This window comes from Amphiprion ocellaris, chromosome 23, assembly GCF_022539595.1.
Source record: "Amphiprion ocellaris isolate individual 3 ecotype Okinawa chromosome 23, ASM2253959v1, whole genome shotgun sequence".
NCBI classification, from domain to species: Eukaryota; Metazoa; Chordata; class Actinopteri; family Pomacentridae; genus Amphiprion; species Amphiprion ocellaris.
In genome coordinates, this window is record NC_072788.1 from 24,270,846 (window position 1) to 24,289,373 (window position 18,528).

Sequence of the window (18,528 nt, forward strand, 5' to 3'; positions counted from 1 at the left end):
GGTGTGTTATTCCCAACTACTAACTGTCAATCAATTTAAAAAAAAATAAAAAAATAAAAAAAATTTTGAAAAAAGAAAAGAAATCCAAGGGGCTGCACAGTGGTGTAGTGGTTAGCACTTTCACCTTGCAGCAAGAAGATCCCTGGTTCACGTCCCGGCTTTCCCGGGATCTTTCTGCATGGACTTTGCATGTTCTCCCTGTGCATGTGTGGGTTTTCTCCGGGTACTCCAGCTTCCTCCCACAGTCCAAAAATATGCTGAGGTTAATTGATCATTCTAAATTGCCCGTAGGTGTGAATGTGAGAGTGATTGTTTGTCTCTGTATGTAGCCCTGTGACAGACTGGTGACCTGTCTAGGGTGTCCCCTGCCTTCACCTGAGTCAGCTGGGATAGACTCCAGCCCCCCCCATGACCCTAGTGAGGATTAAGCGGTGTATAGATAATGGATGGATGGATGGATGGAAAAGAAATCCAAACCAGCAGAAAAGAAAAAGAGATACAATAAATAAATAATTAAACAAACGGTACTGAGCACCATAATTGTGGGTGTCTTGATAGTATAGAATAGAATAGAACAGGCCAGAAGAGGATACTAGTGCGAGAGAGAATGAGTTTAGGGTAGAGACTCTGGAGAGATTCTCAGCACATTCTGGTGGGTCCCATCATTCGCTGACAATGGGACTCGGCAGTAGCTGGCGAGACCTGATCAAACATGCAAGTGTGAAGAACCCGGAAGCCCAGAACAGCAATCATGGCAAGGCAGGGCCAAGCCAACAGGGCATCCCTCCCCCCGGGCCGTAGGAGCCACAGGGCGGCACCCCCAGAGAGCCACCGGGGCCACCGTGAACGACGCGAACCCGGAGAACAGGAGGGAGCAGCTACCAACACCCCCAGCGTGTCAAGACTGACCCAGGTGGCCCGGGGCACGAGGACCCACTCGCCACCCAAACCCCAACCCCGCCCACCCCAGCCCCCACCAAACCCCCCACCCCACCACCCGACCCGCCCAACTCCACCCCCTCTCCCTCCCCCGAGGGGGCCAACGGCCCCACACAGCCAGGAAGCCAGACACAGGGGCCGAGCGGCCCACCGAAGGGATGGCAACCAGCCCATCACAAGGCAGGCCGCCACCGGGAGCCGGCCAGAGGAAATCGGAGCCGGGACCCGATGTGAGTCCAGAGGGTAGAAATGGACAGTGTGGTGGGGCCCGGCGACGCCAACAGGGAGGCACCCCGCATACCCCCCGCACCAGGCCCCAGGTGAGCGCAGTACACCCAGGGCCCCCACTCCCCGCAATGCGCCCTGACAACCCACCAGGACAGAGCCACCACATGCCACCAGCCCGCAGTACAGCTACAGCGCCCACCAGGACGTCCAATCCAGCCCCCGCAGCCCACCAAGAGCCATCGCACCAGCCTGGACCCGTCAGGCACGCAGGAGAACCCCCCCCGACCACAGCCCCGAGGTTCCGGGGACCCCCCAGCCACAGCAACACGGATGATGGTCCACCCCCGCCACCCCATAGCTATAAGGGGGCCGGGTCCCACCAGTGAGGCCATATTAGTGAAACCCCCCCATTACTCCCTGTTAATATGTCTCCCGATCCCAGACTGGAGACATTATCCCTGCACCGTGATAGTGTAACCCTGAGTGTCATGTGGTGCATTAAAAGTGGGGGGGCTGGGTGAGGCGTCTAGGGGGCGGGCCAGAGGACCACAGAGGATGGCTACTCTGCAGCCTACCCTGACCCAAGTTCCCCGAGCCATCCCAGACCTACCCCCAAGCTGTGAGTGTGTGTGGTGCATTAAAAACAAATTAGAGAGCAGGGGAGGCAAGCAAGAGGGTGATGGGGAAGAGACAAGGCCGTAGAGCCCTGCCATCCGCCCCACCACAGAGCCCATCACTCCTGCCCCCACCTGCTCTCAGGGCCCTAACTGTCATGTCCCTATATGTGCCTAAGAGTAACTATATACAGTGACGTGTGAAGTATGTGAAGTGCACAGTAAGAGGCAGTCTGGTGTGGATCCGGCCCATGAGGAGAGAGCAGCGGGGGAGACAGGTAGTAAGACCACCGGTACTGATGCAGAGGACCCCCAGAGCCCAGAGGCAAGAGGCCGAGGTGAGCCCACACGAACCCGACCGGCCCAGCCAGCACCAAAACCCCCAGAAGTCGCAGCACTCGACCAGCGCCCCGGTAGGCGCCACAGCCCCACCACGGGCCAACCGCATGCAGCACCCTGCCCCGGAGGGAGGACCAGGCCGCACCACTAGGAAGCAAGGGCCACGAGCCCCCACGCCCACCCCGGAGCCGGTACGTCCAGGATGCAGGGCGCCCACCCCGCAGCACCACCGAGACCCCACCCACCCCACTACTCCCCAGGACAGCACCGGGCCCGGACAGAAGCCCCCAGCCAGCAGAAATTTATCTCCAGTGGCGGCACACAGGCAAGTACCAAGGCCTGTGCCCAGATGAGCCAGAGCCACCCCCCCAGAGAGACCACCCGGCCCCCATGCCAGACCCCCAGGCAGCGGAGGGCCCCCAGCCCCCCCAGGGGAGGGAGAGGGACGAGGACGAGCGGCCAGGCAGGAGAGGAGGGAGGAGGAGGGAAGCAGAGCAGGAAAGGACAGGGGAGCGACCGGAGGGCCGACCCACCCCAAACCCCAGGGCCAGCCAGGGCGCCCCAGAAGAGACCAGCCGCCGCCACCCCCAAGGCCCCAGGAGAGCGCACAGGCCCAGCAGACCCAGGGCTCAAAGGGAGAGACACCGGGGACACCCACCCCCAGGCAGAGGGGCCCGAGCCACGCAGGCCCCGCAGAGCCAGAGAGCAACCCCAAGAGCAATAGGGAAGGGACACCACTAGGGCATGCACACAGCCTTGAAGTCCATGGTGCCATCCTACTTAAAAAGGTAGAGGGTTAATAAACTGAAATAAAGCAGAGAGAAGTCAGACCATACACACAGACAGAATAATAATTACAGTTTTATGAGGGAAATGGCATACGCCCACATACAAGCGGAGGCTATAGATTAATATTTATTGATTTAATAAATGGAGACCATTTTTCTTTGAAGGAGTCCAATTGGTTTTTTCTGATAGCAGATATTCTCTCTAGTGAGATGTGTTCTGTGAGGAGGTTCAGCCAATGGATGATGTTGAGGGCTTTCTTATCTTTCCAGTTAACTAAGATAGTTTTTTTGGCAATGGCGATAGCTGCAAGTGTGGGTTGGATATGAATGTCTGGAAGGGCTGTTTGCGTTAGATCACCAATTAGGCAAACGTTCGGGGAATGTGGAATCTAGTCTAATTTATTTTTGATTAATTACATTCGTTTTAAATTTAATTTTGATTCCATTGGTTTATTAGTTTTATTACACTTATTTTTTAAATCATGTTTTATGTATTTACAGTACATTTTATTTTATTCTGAATTAGAGAACGTTGCAGTTATTTTCTAGTGCATTTTATTAATTTATAATTCATCTTATTTTGTATTTAGGAGAAAAACATTGCACTTTTTGTAGTTTTTATTATAAATTCTTCAAATATTTTATTCATATTTAGTTTTATTTTTACAAGAGGAACAGTGTACATTTTTCTGTTCAGTTCAATAATTTGTAATACATTTTATTTTAATTTAATTTATTTTTATCTTACAAGTACAACCCTGCATTTTTTTGGTTTGTTTAGTTAATTTTCAATGACTTTACTTCAATTTTTAATTTCATTTCATTACTGTTTCTTGCATAGTTTTTAGTTGCATTACACCTATTTTTTAAAAGTGTATTTTCTTAATTTGTAGAATATTTTCATTTTATTTTACAAGAAGAGCATCGCAGACTTTTTTTAGATTATTTTAGTAGTGTGTAATGCATTTTATTTGTTTATTTATTAGTAATTTATTCTTATTTTATTACCTTTTTTTCAAGGGAAAGGTATTTATTCATTTATTTTGTCCCGCCTTCTGGACTTCTGAACGTACTGATTGACTGAAACGTGGTCAACGTCACGTCACTCAGAATCTCGGCCTGCTGATTGGAGAAGCGGTCATCAAGTTTGACTCCCTCTTTTCCCGGTGAAGTCGTCACCGAAGTGCAGAAGTTCGTTGGTATTTGACGCCGTTTGTCGCCGTTTGAGGAAAAAACATTTCGGCGGGAGGAGAAATGGCTCTGGACCGGAGCGGTAAGAGTTTAATTGATGCTGCAGAGTTAGCGTTTAACGAACTAGCTTTCGGCTGGAGGAAGTTTTTTGGGGAAGCTGAAGTTACCATTGGAGAGCCGCTAGCATACAGGCTAGCTAACGTAGCTAACTTAGCTAGCTTCACCGCGGCTGCTCCGGCATATTTTTAAATTTTAAACTTAAATAAATCTAGTTAGAAAATTAACTTTTTCTTATAATTTCTTAATGACGCTCAATGGTGCTTACAGTTGCTAATAAAAACTCCTGGAAGGTCATAAAAATGGTTTCTAGTAGGAAATTAGCAAATTAGCTAAACTAGTACAGTTTAACAACATAATAAATATAAGTGAAAAAGAGACAAAATGTTAGACTCACCAAGTAATAAAATAGCATTTAATGAACTGTATTAAAAGTCAAACATACGATTTGAGTAAGGAGAATTTAGGAGGAGATTTAGAAGGAGTTTTGGCAGGAAAATATAAATGTAAATGCAGTACTTTAAATCGAATGATTTAATTAATGATGTTTCTACAATTCCATTCGTCCTAAAAAGGCTTTTTAAAATTCAGCAAAATTCAGGAATAATAATTAAAGCTGCAAGTATTGGTGAATTAAATGATTAATCAACTGTTAAATTGTTAAATCCACTAATCTATTAATGAGATTATAGTTTTTGGACCATCAGAAGCCCAGTCAGAGCATCAAATTGCAGCAAAAACAGTATTTTCTTACTTCTACTTTGCATTTTTTGCCTAATGTGTTGAGTTAGTTTCAGTGTTCAGAGTAAGTCTGGATTAAATATAGTTAAATGCCATTTAAACTTTGACTAAAAAAACTCCTGGTCTTAAGAAGACATTTTAAAGTTGAACAAAATTCAGGAGTAATAATTAAAGCTGCAAGTATTGATGAATTAGATTATTAATCGACTTTTAAATTGTTAAATTTGCTAATTTGTTAATGAAATTATAGTTTTAGGACCTTTAGAAGCCGAGTCAGAGCAACAAATTACAGTAAAAATAGCATTTTCTTATTCTACTTGAAATTTTTTGCCTAATTTGTTGAGTTAGTTTCATATCTGATCTGATATCAGAAAGCAAGATCAAATTAGAAACATCTGAGTAAGTCTGGATTGAATATAGTTGCAGTTATTTGAGGTTTTCCTGGACTGTTTTATCACGGCATAGTAATTTCAACTTTGATTTACCGTCTGCTTTGTGTTTTCAATCTTTAGTTTCTTGTTTTTTCTCTGAAATAACTTGACTTTAATTTTTTAAAAAAATGTTCTACGGCTGTTCCTACAAAAACTCCTGGTCTTAAGAAGACATTATAAAGTTGAACAAGATTCAGGAGTCATAATTAAAGCTGCAAGTATTGATGAATTAAATATTTAACTGACTGTTAAATTGTTAAATTCACCGATCTATTAATGGAATTGTAGTTTTAGGACCTTTAGAAGCCCAGAACAACAAATTACAGTAAAAATAGCATTTTCTTATTTTTACTTTACATTTTATGCCTAATGTATCGAGTTAGTTACAGGGTTCAGAGTAAGTGTGAGTTAACTATAGTTAGTGTTTTTTCTCTGAAATAACTTGACTTTAATTTGAATAATTTAATTTAAGATGTTTCTACTGAAACCTCCTGGTCTTAAAAATACATTTTAAAGTTGAGCAAGATTCAGGAGTACTAACTAAAGCTGAAAGTACTGATGAATTAAATGATTAACTGACTGTTGTATCGTTAAATTCACTAATATGTTAATAAACTGGTCATTTCAGGATCTTCAAAAGCTCTGTCAAAGCAACATATTGTAGTAAAAGTTAAGTTTTTATTTCTATTTCACATTTTGTGCTTAATGTACTGACTTAGATTTACATCTGATCCAACAACAGGAAGTAAAATCACATTTTGAAAGTCTAAATAAGAATGTATTCTTTATTTAAATGATTTTAATGGTTTAAATATAGTTAAATGTTGAAGTTAGTTTAGGTCTTCTTGTGCTGTTTTTTCTTAACAGTAATCTAAACAGATTTTATTTAGTCAGTCTTCAGGTTCTAGTTAAAATTTAACATGGATAACGGAAGTTTTAAAGTTTAACAAGAATCGGAAGTAGCAACTGGAGCTGCAAGTGATTATTATTTACTAAATCTCAAAGACAGACGTGTCACAGATAATTGGTTTCATTTCAGTGAGTTCAGAAGCTCAGTCGGAGCAGGAAATCAGTGTAAAAGTTCAAGTTTTAAAGCTATAATGTTCTGAGCTGATTTTAGATCTGAGCAAACACCAGTAGCCAGATTGCAGATGCTAACTGTGGTGTTGGTCGGACAGATTCTGACCGGGAGTCGGTTGGAGACGTGGATGGAGACTCGGGGGTCCATCTCCAGGGGAGGGACGACTTCAGCGCCTCCTGTCCTAAAGAAATGGCTCTGCTGGCTCTGATGGAGAAGACGGGGTACAACATGGTGCAGGAGAACGGTCAGAGGAAGTATGGAGGACCGCCGCCAGGTACGTAAAACACCTGGAGAATCAGCCAGGTAGATAGATAAGTAGGCAGGTAGAGGCTTTATTCATCCCCCTGGGGAAACTCAACCCTATTTTTTTTGGATGATGTTCATTTTGTTGTTAACTATCATAGGTTAACGTTATTCCTTTTACACCGACAAATCAAAGATAAGATGGTTTTACCTGAGCTGACATGTTTCAGCTGCAGTCTTCTTCAGAGCGTCATCTGACGTGTGCTGACGTGTCCTTTTTATCACGTGGCCTATCTGACAGATCTGTCAGAATCTGTCAGATAGGCCACGCCCCCCACCCTCCGGTGGTCTCTGGAGGATGGAGTCCCAGGTATTAGAGGGTGTAGCTCCTCGTCTCGGTTCATGGAGCAGCTCGCCTGCTTCCTGATCTCGATGGCCTCCTTGATCCATCGTTTATGCTTGTTGGTCTCTGATGTTACAATCCTCCCCCTGTCCCAGTCCATGATGTGATTATTTCTTTTGCAGTGATCCCTGATGGCTGATTTTTTGTTTTCTTGTTCAGCTTTTTCTTTTTGTGTTCTTGTGAGTCGTCCAGTTGTTTCCTTTTCGCATTCTGTCTGGTGTTCTTTTCGTCTTGTATTGAGTGTTCTGCCTGTTTCTCCAATCTATGTTTTCTCGCAAGGTTTGCGTGGAACTTCATAAATGATGTTGCATTTCTTGTCTGGTTCTATTTTGTCTTTGGGATGGACTAATAGCTGCTGGAGTTTTGTATGTGGTTTTACTGCTGTGTTGATGTTGTGTTTTTTCGTTATGCGCTCTGTGGGTTCTGTTATCCCACGGATATATGGGATGGTGATTGTGTCTTTGTTTTTATTGTCCAGTTGTTGTGTGCGTTTTGTTTGTGTTTCCTTTTGTTTGTTTTTTAACTTTGTTTTTAGCTTGTTGTTTTCCTTTGTTGATGGCCCATATCGGGTATTGGCAGAGTATGAGTGCGTTCTTGATGTGTTTTTCCTCCTCCTGTCTGTCTTTATCGTCTGCTATGATGCTGGTCTGTTCATAAAGTGTTCTAACTACTGATAGTTTATGAGCTGTGGATGTTCTGATGTCCAGAGCAGGTACTGGTCTGTGTGTGTAGGTTTCCTGTAAACTGTGATCTTAATGCTGCCGTCTTGTCTGTGGTGTATGTTTAAGTCCTAAAATGAAATGGTCCAGTTTATTTCTTCTTCGTGTGTGAATTGTATATTTCCTGTGTCGTCCATGTTGTTCAGATGATTGGTAAGTTCTTGTGTATGTCCAGATTTTATTATTTCCAGGATGTCATCAACATATTGTTTCCAGAGTGTGGGTCTGCAGTGTGTGGGTGCTGTGTGGATGGCTTTGGTTTCTAGGTCCTCCATGAACAAATTACTCATTATTGCAGATAGTGGATCTCCCATTGCAAAACCTTGTTTTTGACTGTAAATAATTTTATTGCTTTTGTTTCTTGCTTGGTGATGTTGCTGTGCGGAAGTTTTGCCGATTTTAAAATGCCTGCTATTGTGTTTCGGAGTTCCGATTTGTGTCCCTGATCCTGTAATTTCTGGCATGCTAATTCTGTTGCTAGTATGAATTCTTCGTGTGGTATTGTGGTGGGTGTGATGGTGAAATTGAGGCCTCTTGTCAAAACTGTTCATGTTCTGTGAGGGTGCGTTGTGATAAGTTTCGTACCCATTTGTTATTGAATTTTGTGTGTGTGTGTGTGTGTGTGTGTGCGTATGCGTGTGTTTATTTCTGTTTTTCTTTCTCTTAGTTTGCTCAGTTTTTGGATGTGGCGAGTTTTCGTTGTAATGAATTCTTCATGTGTGCGTTTTAAATGTGAACTTATTTCCTTGTGTATGTCTGGCTCCAAAGTGAGGCGTTCTTTGGGTTCGTTTGAATAATCCTGTATAAGTGTGTTGATTTTTTCCAGTTTATTTACCGTAGTCCTTATCCTCTCTCTGATGAGAGCCTTCTTTGCTTTGTTTATTATGTTTTCTGCATTTTTTGTTGGGATGGGGTTCCTGATGTTGAGGCTTTTTGGTGTTATGTCTTTGTCTCTGCATCGGAGATTGAATTGATTGTAGACACAGGAAATATACAATTCAAGCACGAAGAAGAAATAAAGGTCTGACAGATTCTGACAGATCTGTCAGATAGGTCACATGATCAGCACACGTCAGATGATGCTCTGAAGAAGACTGCAGTTGCAGGTGAAACATGTCAGCTAAGGTAAAACCATCCTTTCTTTGATTTGTCGGTGAAAAACAAATAATGTTATCCTACCAAACTCAACCCGTTCAGTAGCTCATGTTACATTTAAGAAAAATAAAAACCTGCAAATCCTGCTGGTGGAGGAAATAAGGTATGAAAATTGTTGGTATTTACAAAAATAAAAAACCTAAATATAGTTTGAGATAGAAATTAAAATAATACTATGTACTATTTCATTATCATGCTAATGTAATTGTTCAATATTAAATTGAAATCAAAGTTTTCAGGAGCAATATTTCATTTTCATGTCATTGTAGTGTGGAATATTTAATTATAATCAAATGTTTATTTAATAAGGCTTAAGTAGTATTTAAATATAAATATAATCCTAAATATTTAAATAAATTAATAATTAATAAGTATTTTTAAAAATAAATAAATTCCATAATATATCTGATATAATTATTTGTTAAAATAAATAGATGGATGGATGGATATTTACAATATCAGTGTGTTATGCAATATTTCATTTTCATGACATGCTAATGTGTAGTGATTTATTTTTGGTGCAATGTTTCATTTTCATTCATTTTTTCTGGTGTGATCTTTCATTATTATGTTGATATAATATGAAGTATTTAATGTTAATGTCAAACGAATGCAACATTTCATTTTTATGTTAACGTATTGCACAGTATTTATTTTTTTAAGCAAATTTTTAGATGCAATAATCTATTTTCATCAAATTTTCAGTTGCAGTATTTCACTTTAATCTACTTTTCAGGTGCAATATTTCATTTTCATGATAATGTAATGCACGATCATTTATTTTTAGGTGCAGTATTTAATTATAATGTTAGTGTGATGTGAAATATTTAATTATAATGTCAATGTAATGCACAGTATTTCATTTTCATGTAATTTTCAGGTGCAGTATTTCATTATTGTGTTGGTATACTGTGAAGTATTTCATGTTAATGTAAAACTAATGTGCAGTATTTCATTTTCATCAAATTTTCAGTTGCAATCTTTCATTTTTATTTACTTTCCATGTGCTATCTTTCATTTTCATGTCAATATAATGTGAAATATTTAATTTAAATCAAATTTTTCAAGTACAATATTTATAATATCAATAATGTGCAATATTTCATTTTCATGCTATTTTCTGGTGCAATATTTAATTAGAATGTCCATTTAATGTGCAATTTTTCATTTTAATTTGCTATAATGTGCAATGCTGCATTTTCTTTGAATTTTTCAGGTGCGATATTTCATTTTCGTCTCATTTTCAGGTGCAATTTTTCATTGTCTTTGAAATTTTCAAATGCAGTATTCAACTTTCATGTCAGTATAATGTGCTGTAGTTAATTTTTATCTCCTTTATCCAGTGTAATATTAAATTTTTCTGTGATGTTACTTATTACCTCACTGTATTAGCTTTATTTCATATAGTTCTAGTCCAGCGTTATTGTAGCACATGTAGTTTATTTCAGCAATGTGTCTTGTGTGTTATTGTTTTCCTACCGTTTTAGACAATGTGTTTGTTATGTTTGTCTCTTTCTGGGTAATATCTGGTGCAAACAAGTTTTATCTTGTCTAAAAACAGGTGGACAGTTCTGACATTTACTCTAATTGACCTCTGATTAATATTAGACTGTAAAAAGTAAATGTTCAGCCTCAGTGTGCTGTAAACTGTACTGATATGTGGACTGACCTGGGTTCTGCGGGTCCAGGTTGGGAAGGCCAGCCTCCTCCTCGGGGCTGTGAGGTTTTCGTGGGGAAGATTCCCAGAGACATGTACGAAGACCACCTGGTCCCTCTGTTTGAGAGAGCTGGCAAGATCTACGAGTTCAGGCTGATGATGGAGTTCAGCGGAGAGAACCGCGGCTACGCCTTCGTCATGTACACTAACAGGTAATGTTAAAGCACATTTTAGTGACTCAGAAAATCATCTGTATGTGTTCTAGAAGCCCAATACTACTAAATTCCTCTTAAATTACAGCCAGAGAACATGGCTTAAAGTGAACAAGGCTTAAGTTGTTGTAGTGCTCATCTAACACATTTCGGTGAACCACGTTCAGCATATAGGAGAAGTTTCATGGTCGTCTGTTTTGAAATCAAGGAGCCCACCAGTGAAGCATTTATTTTGTCAGATGCAGCCAATTTTAGCACAACTGTAGAAGGATGAAGCCTGTAAATCATCTGTCTGCTCAGTTGTATGTCGATCAAGCATCCAATGCTGGAAAGCAATCTTTTATGTTCCCTGTGGATGTGTACCACAATAACAAAACATGTTTGCATCTTTAGTGTTTACAGCTGTGTGTTGACACTAAAGATGGTGTCAAAAAGAAATTCAAGGACCTTTTCCCAGTTGTATTTTATTTATTTTTTTGCACTGTAACTGTTTACATAGTTGTATTTCAGAATAAATAGTGCAAATGGTGGACGTGTTGTAAAAAATTTAATCAATGTCCTTTTTCCATGTCTTTAACTGATTGGTTGCTAAACAATATATTTGCACCATGTTGTATCAGATGGAGTACCTACCACCACCTACTGAACTTTTTTGGTATTACTATAATCTGCAGCCTGAGTTTGCGAAGGCAGATATCTTAATTTCTTATTAGTTAGCTAGATTGTACCCCGACCCCCACCCAAAAGCAAAACAATTCAGGCTTAGGATTATTTTTACTTTATGCCCTGAAAGAATGTCACTGAAGTTCTTAAATACATCAAAAATCAACTTAAAAGCTCTCAACAGGTGAATTTCTGTATTTAAAACATTGTAATCACGAGTTTAAATGACACAACAGCTTTAAATTCATACACTAATTACTGAAGAAGGTGGATTTTCTTTTTTAAAACTAGGTAATTATCAGTTTAAATGACAGAACACCTTACAATATTAGATTAGTTTCCCCAGAGTGTGATAAACATGTCAAAAATCTACTTAAAAATGTCTCTGTGGATCATCAATCATCAGTTTAAATGACAAAACATCCTAAAAATATTGTATTCGCTTTACCTGCATATGATAAACACGTAAAATATCAACCTGAAAAAGTCTTAGCAGGTCAATTTCTTTATTAATGACACTAATTATCAGTTTAAATTACAGCAAAGCTTTATATTCAGACAATAGTTACACCTGAGTATAATAAACGTGTCAAAAATCTACTTTAAAATATCTTAGCAGGTGGATTTTGTTGATTGAAACACTTTAACTATGAGTTTAAATGACAAAACACCTTAAAATCACAACATTAATTTCACCTGGGTATAATAAATGTGTCAAAAATGTACCTGAAACTCTCAGCAGGTGGATTTCTATATTTAAAACACTGTAATATTCAGTTTAAATGAGAAAACTCCTTAAAAAAAATTAGATTACTTTCATCTGTGTATGATTAACACATCAAAAATCTGCTTAAAATACACTGACCAGGTCGATTTCTTTATTTTAAACGCTGCAGTTATCAGTATAATGACAGAACGTCTTCAGGTTATCGCCCTAGTTTTACCAGAGTCTGATAAGCTCATCAAAAATCTACTTTAAAATGTCTCAGCATTTGGATTTTATTGCTTTAAACACATAAATTATCAATTTAAATGAAAAAAACACCTTAAAAACACATTAATTTCACCTGAGCATGATAAAAGTGTGTCAAAAATGCACTTTAAAAACTGTCGGTGGATTTCTGTATTTAAAACACTGTAATCATCAGTTTAAATGAGAAAACTCCATAAAAGTATTATATTAATTTCACCTGAGTATGATCAATATGTAAAACACCAACCTGAAACCATCTTTATTTCTAACACTAATTATCAGTTTAAATTACAAAACAGCTTTAAATTCAGACAATAGTTTCACTTGAGTATAATAAACACGTCAAAAATCAGCTTAAAATGTCTCAGCAGGTGGATTTTGTTGTTTTAAACACATTAATTATGAGTTTAAATGACAGCAAAGTTTTAAACTTTTCCACTATTTGAACGGTAGTATCGCAAACAGAGCTGAATCACTGATATTAAAGCCTCACGGATGTGAAAATCTAGATTAAAAACCCACATTTATTCTACAGTATAGCACCACAGTGTGACTTTGATTTAAAATGTGATGAATTGTGGGTAAACTGGTGACTGTGGTGTGGTTCTGGTGCAGAGAAGCAGCCCAGCGGTCCATCCAGATGCTGGACAACTACGAGGTCCGGCCGGGGAAGTTCATCGGCGTCTGCGTGAGTCTGGACAACTGCCGGCTCTTCGTCGGATCCATTCCCAAAGACAAGAAGAAGGACGAGATCGTGGAGGAGATGAAGAAGGTAACAGAAACATGCAAATGTATATAAATAATCTGCAAACAAACGGAAAATTTGATGAAAAATCTCCGTCAACTGGAGTAAAATGGCTTCAGTTCTTCTTTGTTCACTTTAATAGATGTTTGACGGAAGAAAACGGCTAGTTACAGTGATTTTATAGTGCATCTTTTCAGTTTAACCTGCAGGATGAAGGAAATAAATAATAATCACATAATAATCCAACATTAGTGTCATAAATGTGCTAATTTGTTGTGAAAAACACACTCATGTACCGGCTTAAACCAAGATTTTCAGCTTGGATTCTATTAACAAAATATATTTAGTAGTAAATGTTTATGGTCATAATAAATGTAGTTAATGTGATTGTGTTGGAGCACAAAAAGACAAAAAAAAGTCATTAAAATGTGCACTGAAGTTCTTCATTAATTAATAACAAACAGTGAACTATATGTTTCATGTGTTACTACACTACTGTCCCTGATGCTTTAGGTTTTTGTTGCAATTTATTTAGTCAGGAACTGTATCGTCATCTAACAATTATTTCATTTCTGAGCACATTTTTAATTCCAGTATTTGTCTTAAAGGAAAAAACCCTTCGCACATTTTAATTTGTTCAGGCGTTTAATAGAAACTCAAATTTATTTGCTGTTGACTGTTTATTTCTCTCATGTTGCCTCTTTAAACTTGCAGTTTTTGCATTAAAACTTTTTGTTTACATCATGTTTTGTGCCGTTTACTGGAATATAAATGGAATAATATGGCAGTAAACGTAGCAGAAGTTATGAAAATGTAAATTATTACAGTATATTGAGCTTCAGGTGCTGCTGTTTCATTAAAGTGTTAATGTCGTAAAAGTTTGTTTCTGACATTTGGTGCTGAATATCAGAGCGTCAGATCACATTTTAAAAGTCTGAGTGAGTCTGCAGCCTTAATTTACTTGATTTTAATAGATTTAATATGTTTTAAGGTGTTTAAATATGGATAAATTGTACAGTTATTTTAGGTGCTGCTGTGGGATTTTATCTTAAAGTACAGAAGCAATAATTAAAGCTGCAAGTATTGATGAATTAAATGATTAATTGACTTTGTGTTGATAAATTCACTAATTTATGAATCAACTGGTCACTTAAGAACTTTGAGAAAGTCACTCAGAGCGACAAATTGCTGTTAAGGTGTTGATTTAGTTTCATACCTTGTCAAGTATCAGTAAAATATGTGACATTTTAAAAGTCTGAATGAGTCTGCAGCCTTAATTTACATGAATATAATGGATTAAACATATTTAAATGTGCTTTTTTTTCTTACTACATCACAGTACAGCTTGTTTTTTTAGCTATCAAAGCATCAGCTCATGTAAATTCTAAAAATGATTTGTTCTGTGATGTGACAGTCAGCTGTCAGCTGTTGTGTTTCCTGTGACAGCGCTGTGATTATTTCCAACAGGCTGGTGTGCAGCCCGTTAATGACGCCAGTCGCTGTCAGATTGAATTCAGCACAAAGTGACAGATATGGAAATGAAGCTCAGTGTTTCCTCCTCCTGAGGTTTATGTGTGAAGACGAAGACGGCACGAATATAAATAGACATGTAAAACTCAAAAAGTGAAGACATGTAGGCGATTAAATGCAAATCTGAAATATCACGTTGTAGCTGAAGTAAAACAAAGAAAGTCTGAAACTGTGCCCATTCTATATTCGATGGATTGGTTTTAGATCTTCTACTTTTTCCAGACTTAAAAAAAGCAGTTTTCTGGCCTGAAAACTGAGCTGTGTGACTCTAAAATTGCTGGCTTGGTAGTTTTTCATGTGTGCCAGAGAGTTTATCAATTTTTCCAACTCATTTGTGATCGCTGACACTGATACCTGCTCCTATGAACCTTTTTTTGTTGTTGTTGTTTTGTCTGTTTGCTTTGGTTTTGTGTTCGTTTTGCTTCTTTTTTAGTCAGTTTTAATCTCTTTCTGGTCATCTTGTGCATCTTTTGGTCATTTTGAATCTTCTTTTTTCTAATTGAGCTATATTTGTGGTATTTTTGTGTCTCTTTACAGCCATTTTGCATCTATAAGTCCTGATTTTTGTGTCTCTTCGTGCTTATTTAGCTCTTGTTTTTGTTCATTTTTCATCTCTTTATATTTTGTTTTGTCTTACTGATGGATTTGTGTCTGTTTCTGGTCTTTTTGTGTGTCTGTCTGGTAGTTTTGGTTTGTGTTAGTTTTGCTTCAGCTTCTGTTCATTTGCTTCTCTTTTAGTCACATTTAATCTCTTTTTTTATCTCTTACTCATTTAGTATTTGTTTTTCTTCATTTTACATGTATTTGTATTTGGTTCTGTCTCTCTGTGATCAATTTATGTCTCTTTGTCACTATTTTGTATCTGTTGCTGTTTGTTCTGGGTAAATTTTTGTGTCTTTGTTTCCATTTTATCTATTTGACATGTTGTCAGATATTTTAAAGACACACAAGCATTCAGTAAATGTTAAATAAATGAGAACTGTCAGACTTCAGGAGCCTAAACCATGAACACTGAAGTCCTCATACTTCTGGCCATAAAACACACATTTTCTGCATGTTTACCTGTATTTGCTGTAATCACCTCACCTTTCCCTTCCTGTGTGTTTGTGTCCAGGTGACAGACGGCGTGACGGATGTGATCGTGTATCCGAGCTCCACCGACAAGAGCCGGAATCGAGGCTTCGCCTTCGTCGAGTACGAATCGCACAAAGCTGCTGCCATGGCCAGGAGGAAGCTCATACCTGGTAACTTTCATTTTTACTCACTGTACCTCATATTTACTGCAATCTAAAGTCCTGCACCTCTGTGGAAACAACAGAATAATGACTAGAAAGACAGGAAAAATGTCTTCTGGATGGTATTACACACTTAGAATGAATCGTAAAGACCTGAAATAATTTATTTGACAATTTATTTAGCAAAATATGAAAAAAAACATAGAATCAACAATAAGTTCTCTGTAAATATTTACATTTTTGATTTGTTTCCACACTTGTTTCCTATCTGAGTCCGTTTCAGAAAATCAGTTTTGCAGAATTTCTTGTTTTTCACAGAATCTGTTCGAATTGTCGGTGGATTTTAAAGTAAGACGTGCACAGTAAAGTAAATTTGACCAAATGTCACAATTTTAAGCTCATATCTGGTTATTTTTCTTAACCGAGCTGCACTTCAGACATTAAAAATATGACAAATTGTTCTGTTTTTACGGTTTCTGGCTAATAAATGCAACTTTTACATTTAAAAATGACATTTATTCATGTACCCATTTCATGAAATAAACTAAATGAGAATATCTTGTATAATATGGCACATTTAAATCAGCCTGAATTGACCAAAGTGCTGCAAAAAAATCGGTAGAATACATCAAAACAGGATAAAAGTAGTACATCAAATTTTAACACAAACTAGAGTACAATGAAATACTTTTAGCATTAGTTTGTAAAACAATAAATGTAAATTAGATATGAAATATTAAGACCATTTAAAACAGTCGAAAGCTTCTGAAAATATGAGCTTCTTGAGGTTTTTCTTGAAAACAACAAAGGAGAATCATTTGAAGGTTGATCCAAAGCTGCTGTAAATGTAAAACATAAACTATTAACTGTGGTTGCATTTACTGAAGCACAAAACACATTTTTATTCATTTCTGGTGAGAAATAACAGGAAAATGTAGTCAGTGTCCAGCAGAGGGAGCCACAGCACTGAATACTGCAGCGTCTGATTACAATTCTGAGCTTATTAAACCTTTTAGTCAGCTGTTTTCTAACATTTGGCCATTTAAGAGAGAAAACAGTGATTAATAAACCTCTAGAGCAACGGTGTCAGACTCAATCAGAGAGGGAGCCCAACATAAGAACTGACTCCAAATCCTGGGCCAACCAGCACAAACATTTATTTATAATGAATGAATTGGTCTTTTTAGATGTATTGTCAGAAATACTTCACACAGAAGTATGAATTATACTTTTTCCAACTCACAATAAATTATTCATAACAAAACCAAGCTCACTGATTAAACAGAGAACAAATTTCAAATAAAGATGCATCAGTGGCCTTTTGTGTTGGTCTCTATTGGAAAGTTTTCACTGACTTTACAGTCTTTACACTCAACACTCTGGCCGTCCCAGACGAAAGATAACAGTCGTGACAAAATCGTGGCGATATCTTTGGTCTTGGCTCTAAGTCGGTGGTCCTACGTCGCACTGAGACAGGTTCAAGGGTGAACGTTGTCATGGTCTTGCGACCAAAGACAAGCTGACATAAAATTTGACAGTGCCAGAAATTTGGGGTGATCGTCTCACAGTGTGATTGCTGCTGTGACCTACAACAACTAACTAACCAATAGAAATGCAGGATGAAATGACGTACTGATCAGTACTAAACCCAAATAGATGATTTGTGGTGACAATGGCAAAATGTATCAAAACTAGTATGTGGGATTTAAACAAAGAAGACAGCCTAGTAGAGTTGCGGCAGCAGAGGCCTTTTTGATGTGTCCTCGTACCACAACCGGACAAAAAAGGATGCAGCATGGAAGGACATAGCGGCAGAGTTGCAGCTTCTAGGTTAGTAACCTAACATTAATGGCCAGCAAACAGGCGAGGGCTCCGTTTAGAGCTGCAACTAACGACGAATCGTCTGAGCATGATACACCATCAAAGCGGAAGTGAGCGCACAGTGCAATAGAAATCACCGTCCGGTGGAACGCAGAACACGGACGGACATCCGTGCTGTATCGTGCATATGTTTCACATAGACAATGAATGGGGTACAGGAAATTGACAGAGCCTTTTGCTTTAACCCTGTCAGACCCGAATATAGAAAAAAAAATGAGCAAAAATTGTGTGTTTGTATGTAAAATAAAATGAGCAAAAAAATTGGAACAAAATAAATTTTTTTATATATATATATATATAAAAAACTGATGTTGTATTTCTGCAACAGTGGGTTTTACAGGGTTAAGGGTTAAGTGCATTGGAGGTCCAGCAGCTCCATCTGAATATCCACATCACCCTTTCCAACGTGACAACACAGAATTCCAGGATTGCTGGAAAGATCAAACTTAGTTTTCTGGGCTTCAAAGTCAATAAATCGCTGTGTGAACTCGATGCTCATTATGTCCAGTTTTTCAGTGAGATGTGTGCTTGGAAACAGTGGCTGACACTTGGAGCAACATAGCCTGGCAACACGGAACGTGAGCGAAGTTTCCTTGCATCATGTGCATCTCCCACAGACACAGCCTGGCTTTGAAAGCTCTCAGTGCAGCGTACGTCTGTGATGGTCCTGTCCTTGAAGCTGGAGGTTTAACGCATCGACATG

General features: G+C 38.7%; 1 protein-coding gene across 1 annotated transcript in view; it reads left to right on the plus strand.

Annotated features, from left to right (window-relative positions):
- The first annotated feature begins 4,043 nt into the window (after positions 1 to 4,043).
- The window catches only part of rbm46 (RNA binding motif protein 46), a 47,603-nt gene continuing 33,118 nt past the window's right edge, over positions 4,044 to 18,528 (plus strand). The window contains exons 1-5 of the mRNA XM_023262474.2: positions 4,044 to 4,181; positions 6,507 to 6,683; positions 10,618 to 10,798; positions 13,050 to 13,206; positions 15,824 to 15,953. Coding sequence (XP_023118242.1) covers positions 4,163 to 4,181; positions 6,507 to 6,683; positions 10,618 to 10,798; positions 13,050 to 13,206; positions 15,824 to 15,953 — 664 coding nt within the window. The 5' untranslated portion in view covers positions 4,044 to 4,162. The remainder of the gene's footprint in view (positions 4,182 to 6,506; positions 6,684 to 10,617; positions 10,799 to 13,049; positions 13,207 to 15,823; positions 15,954 to 18,528) is intronic.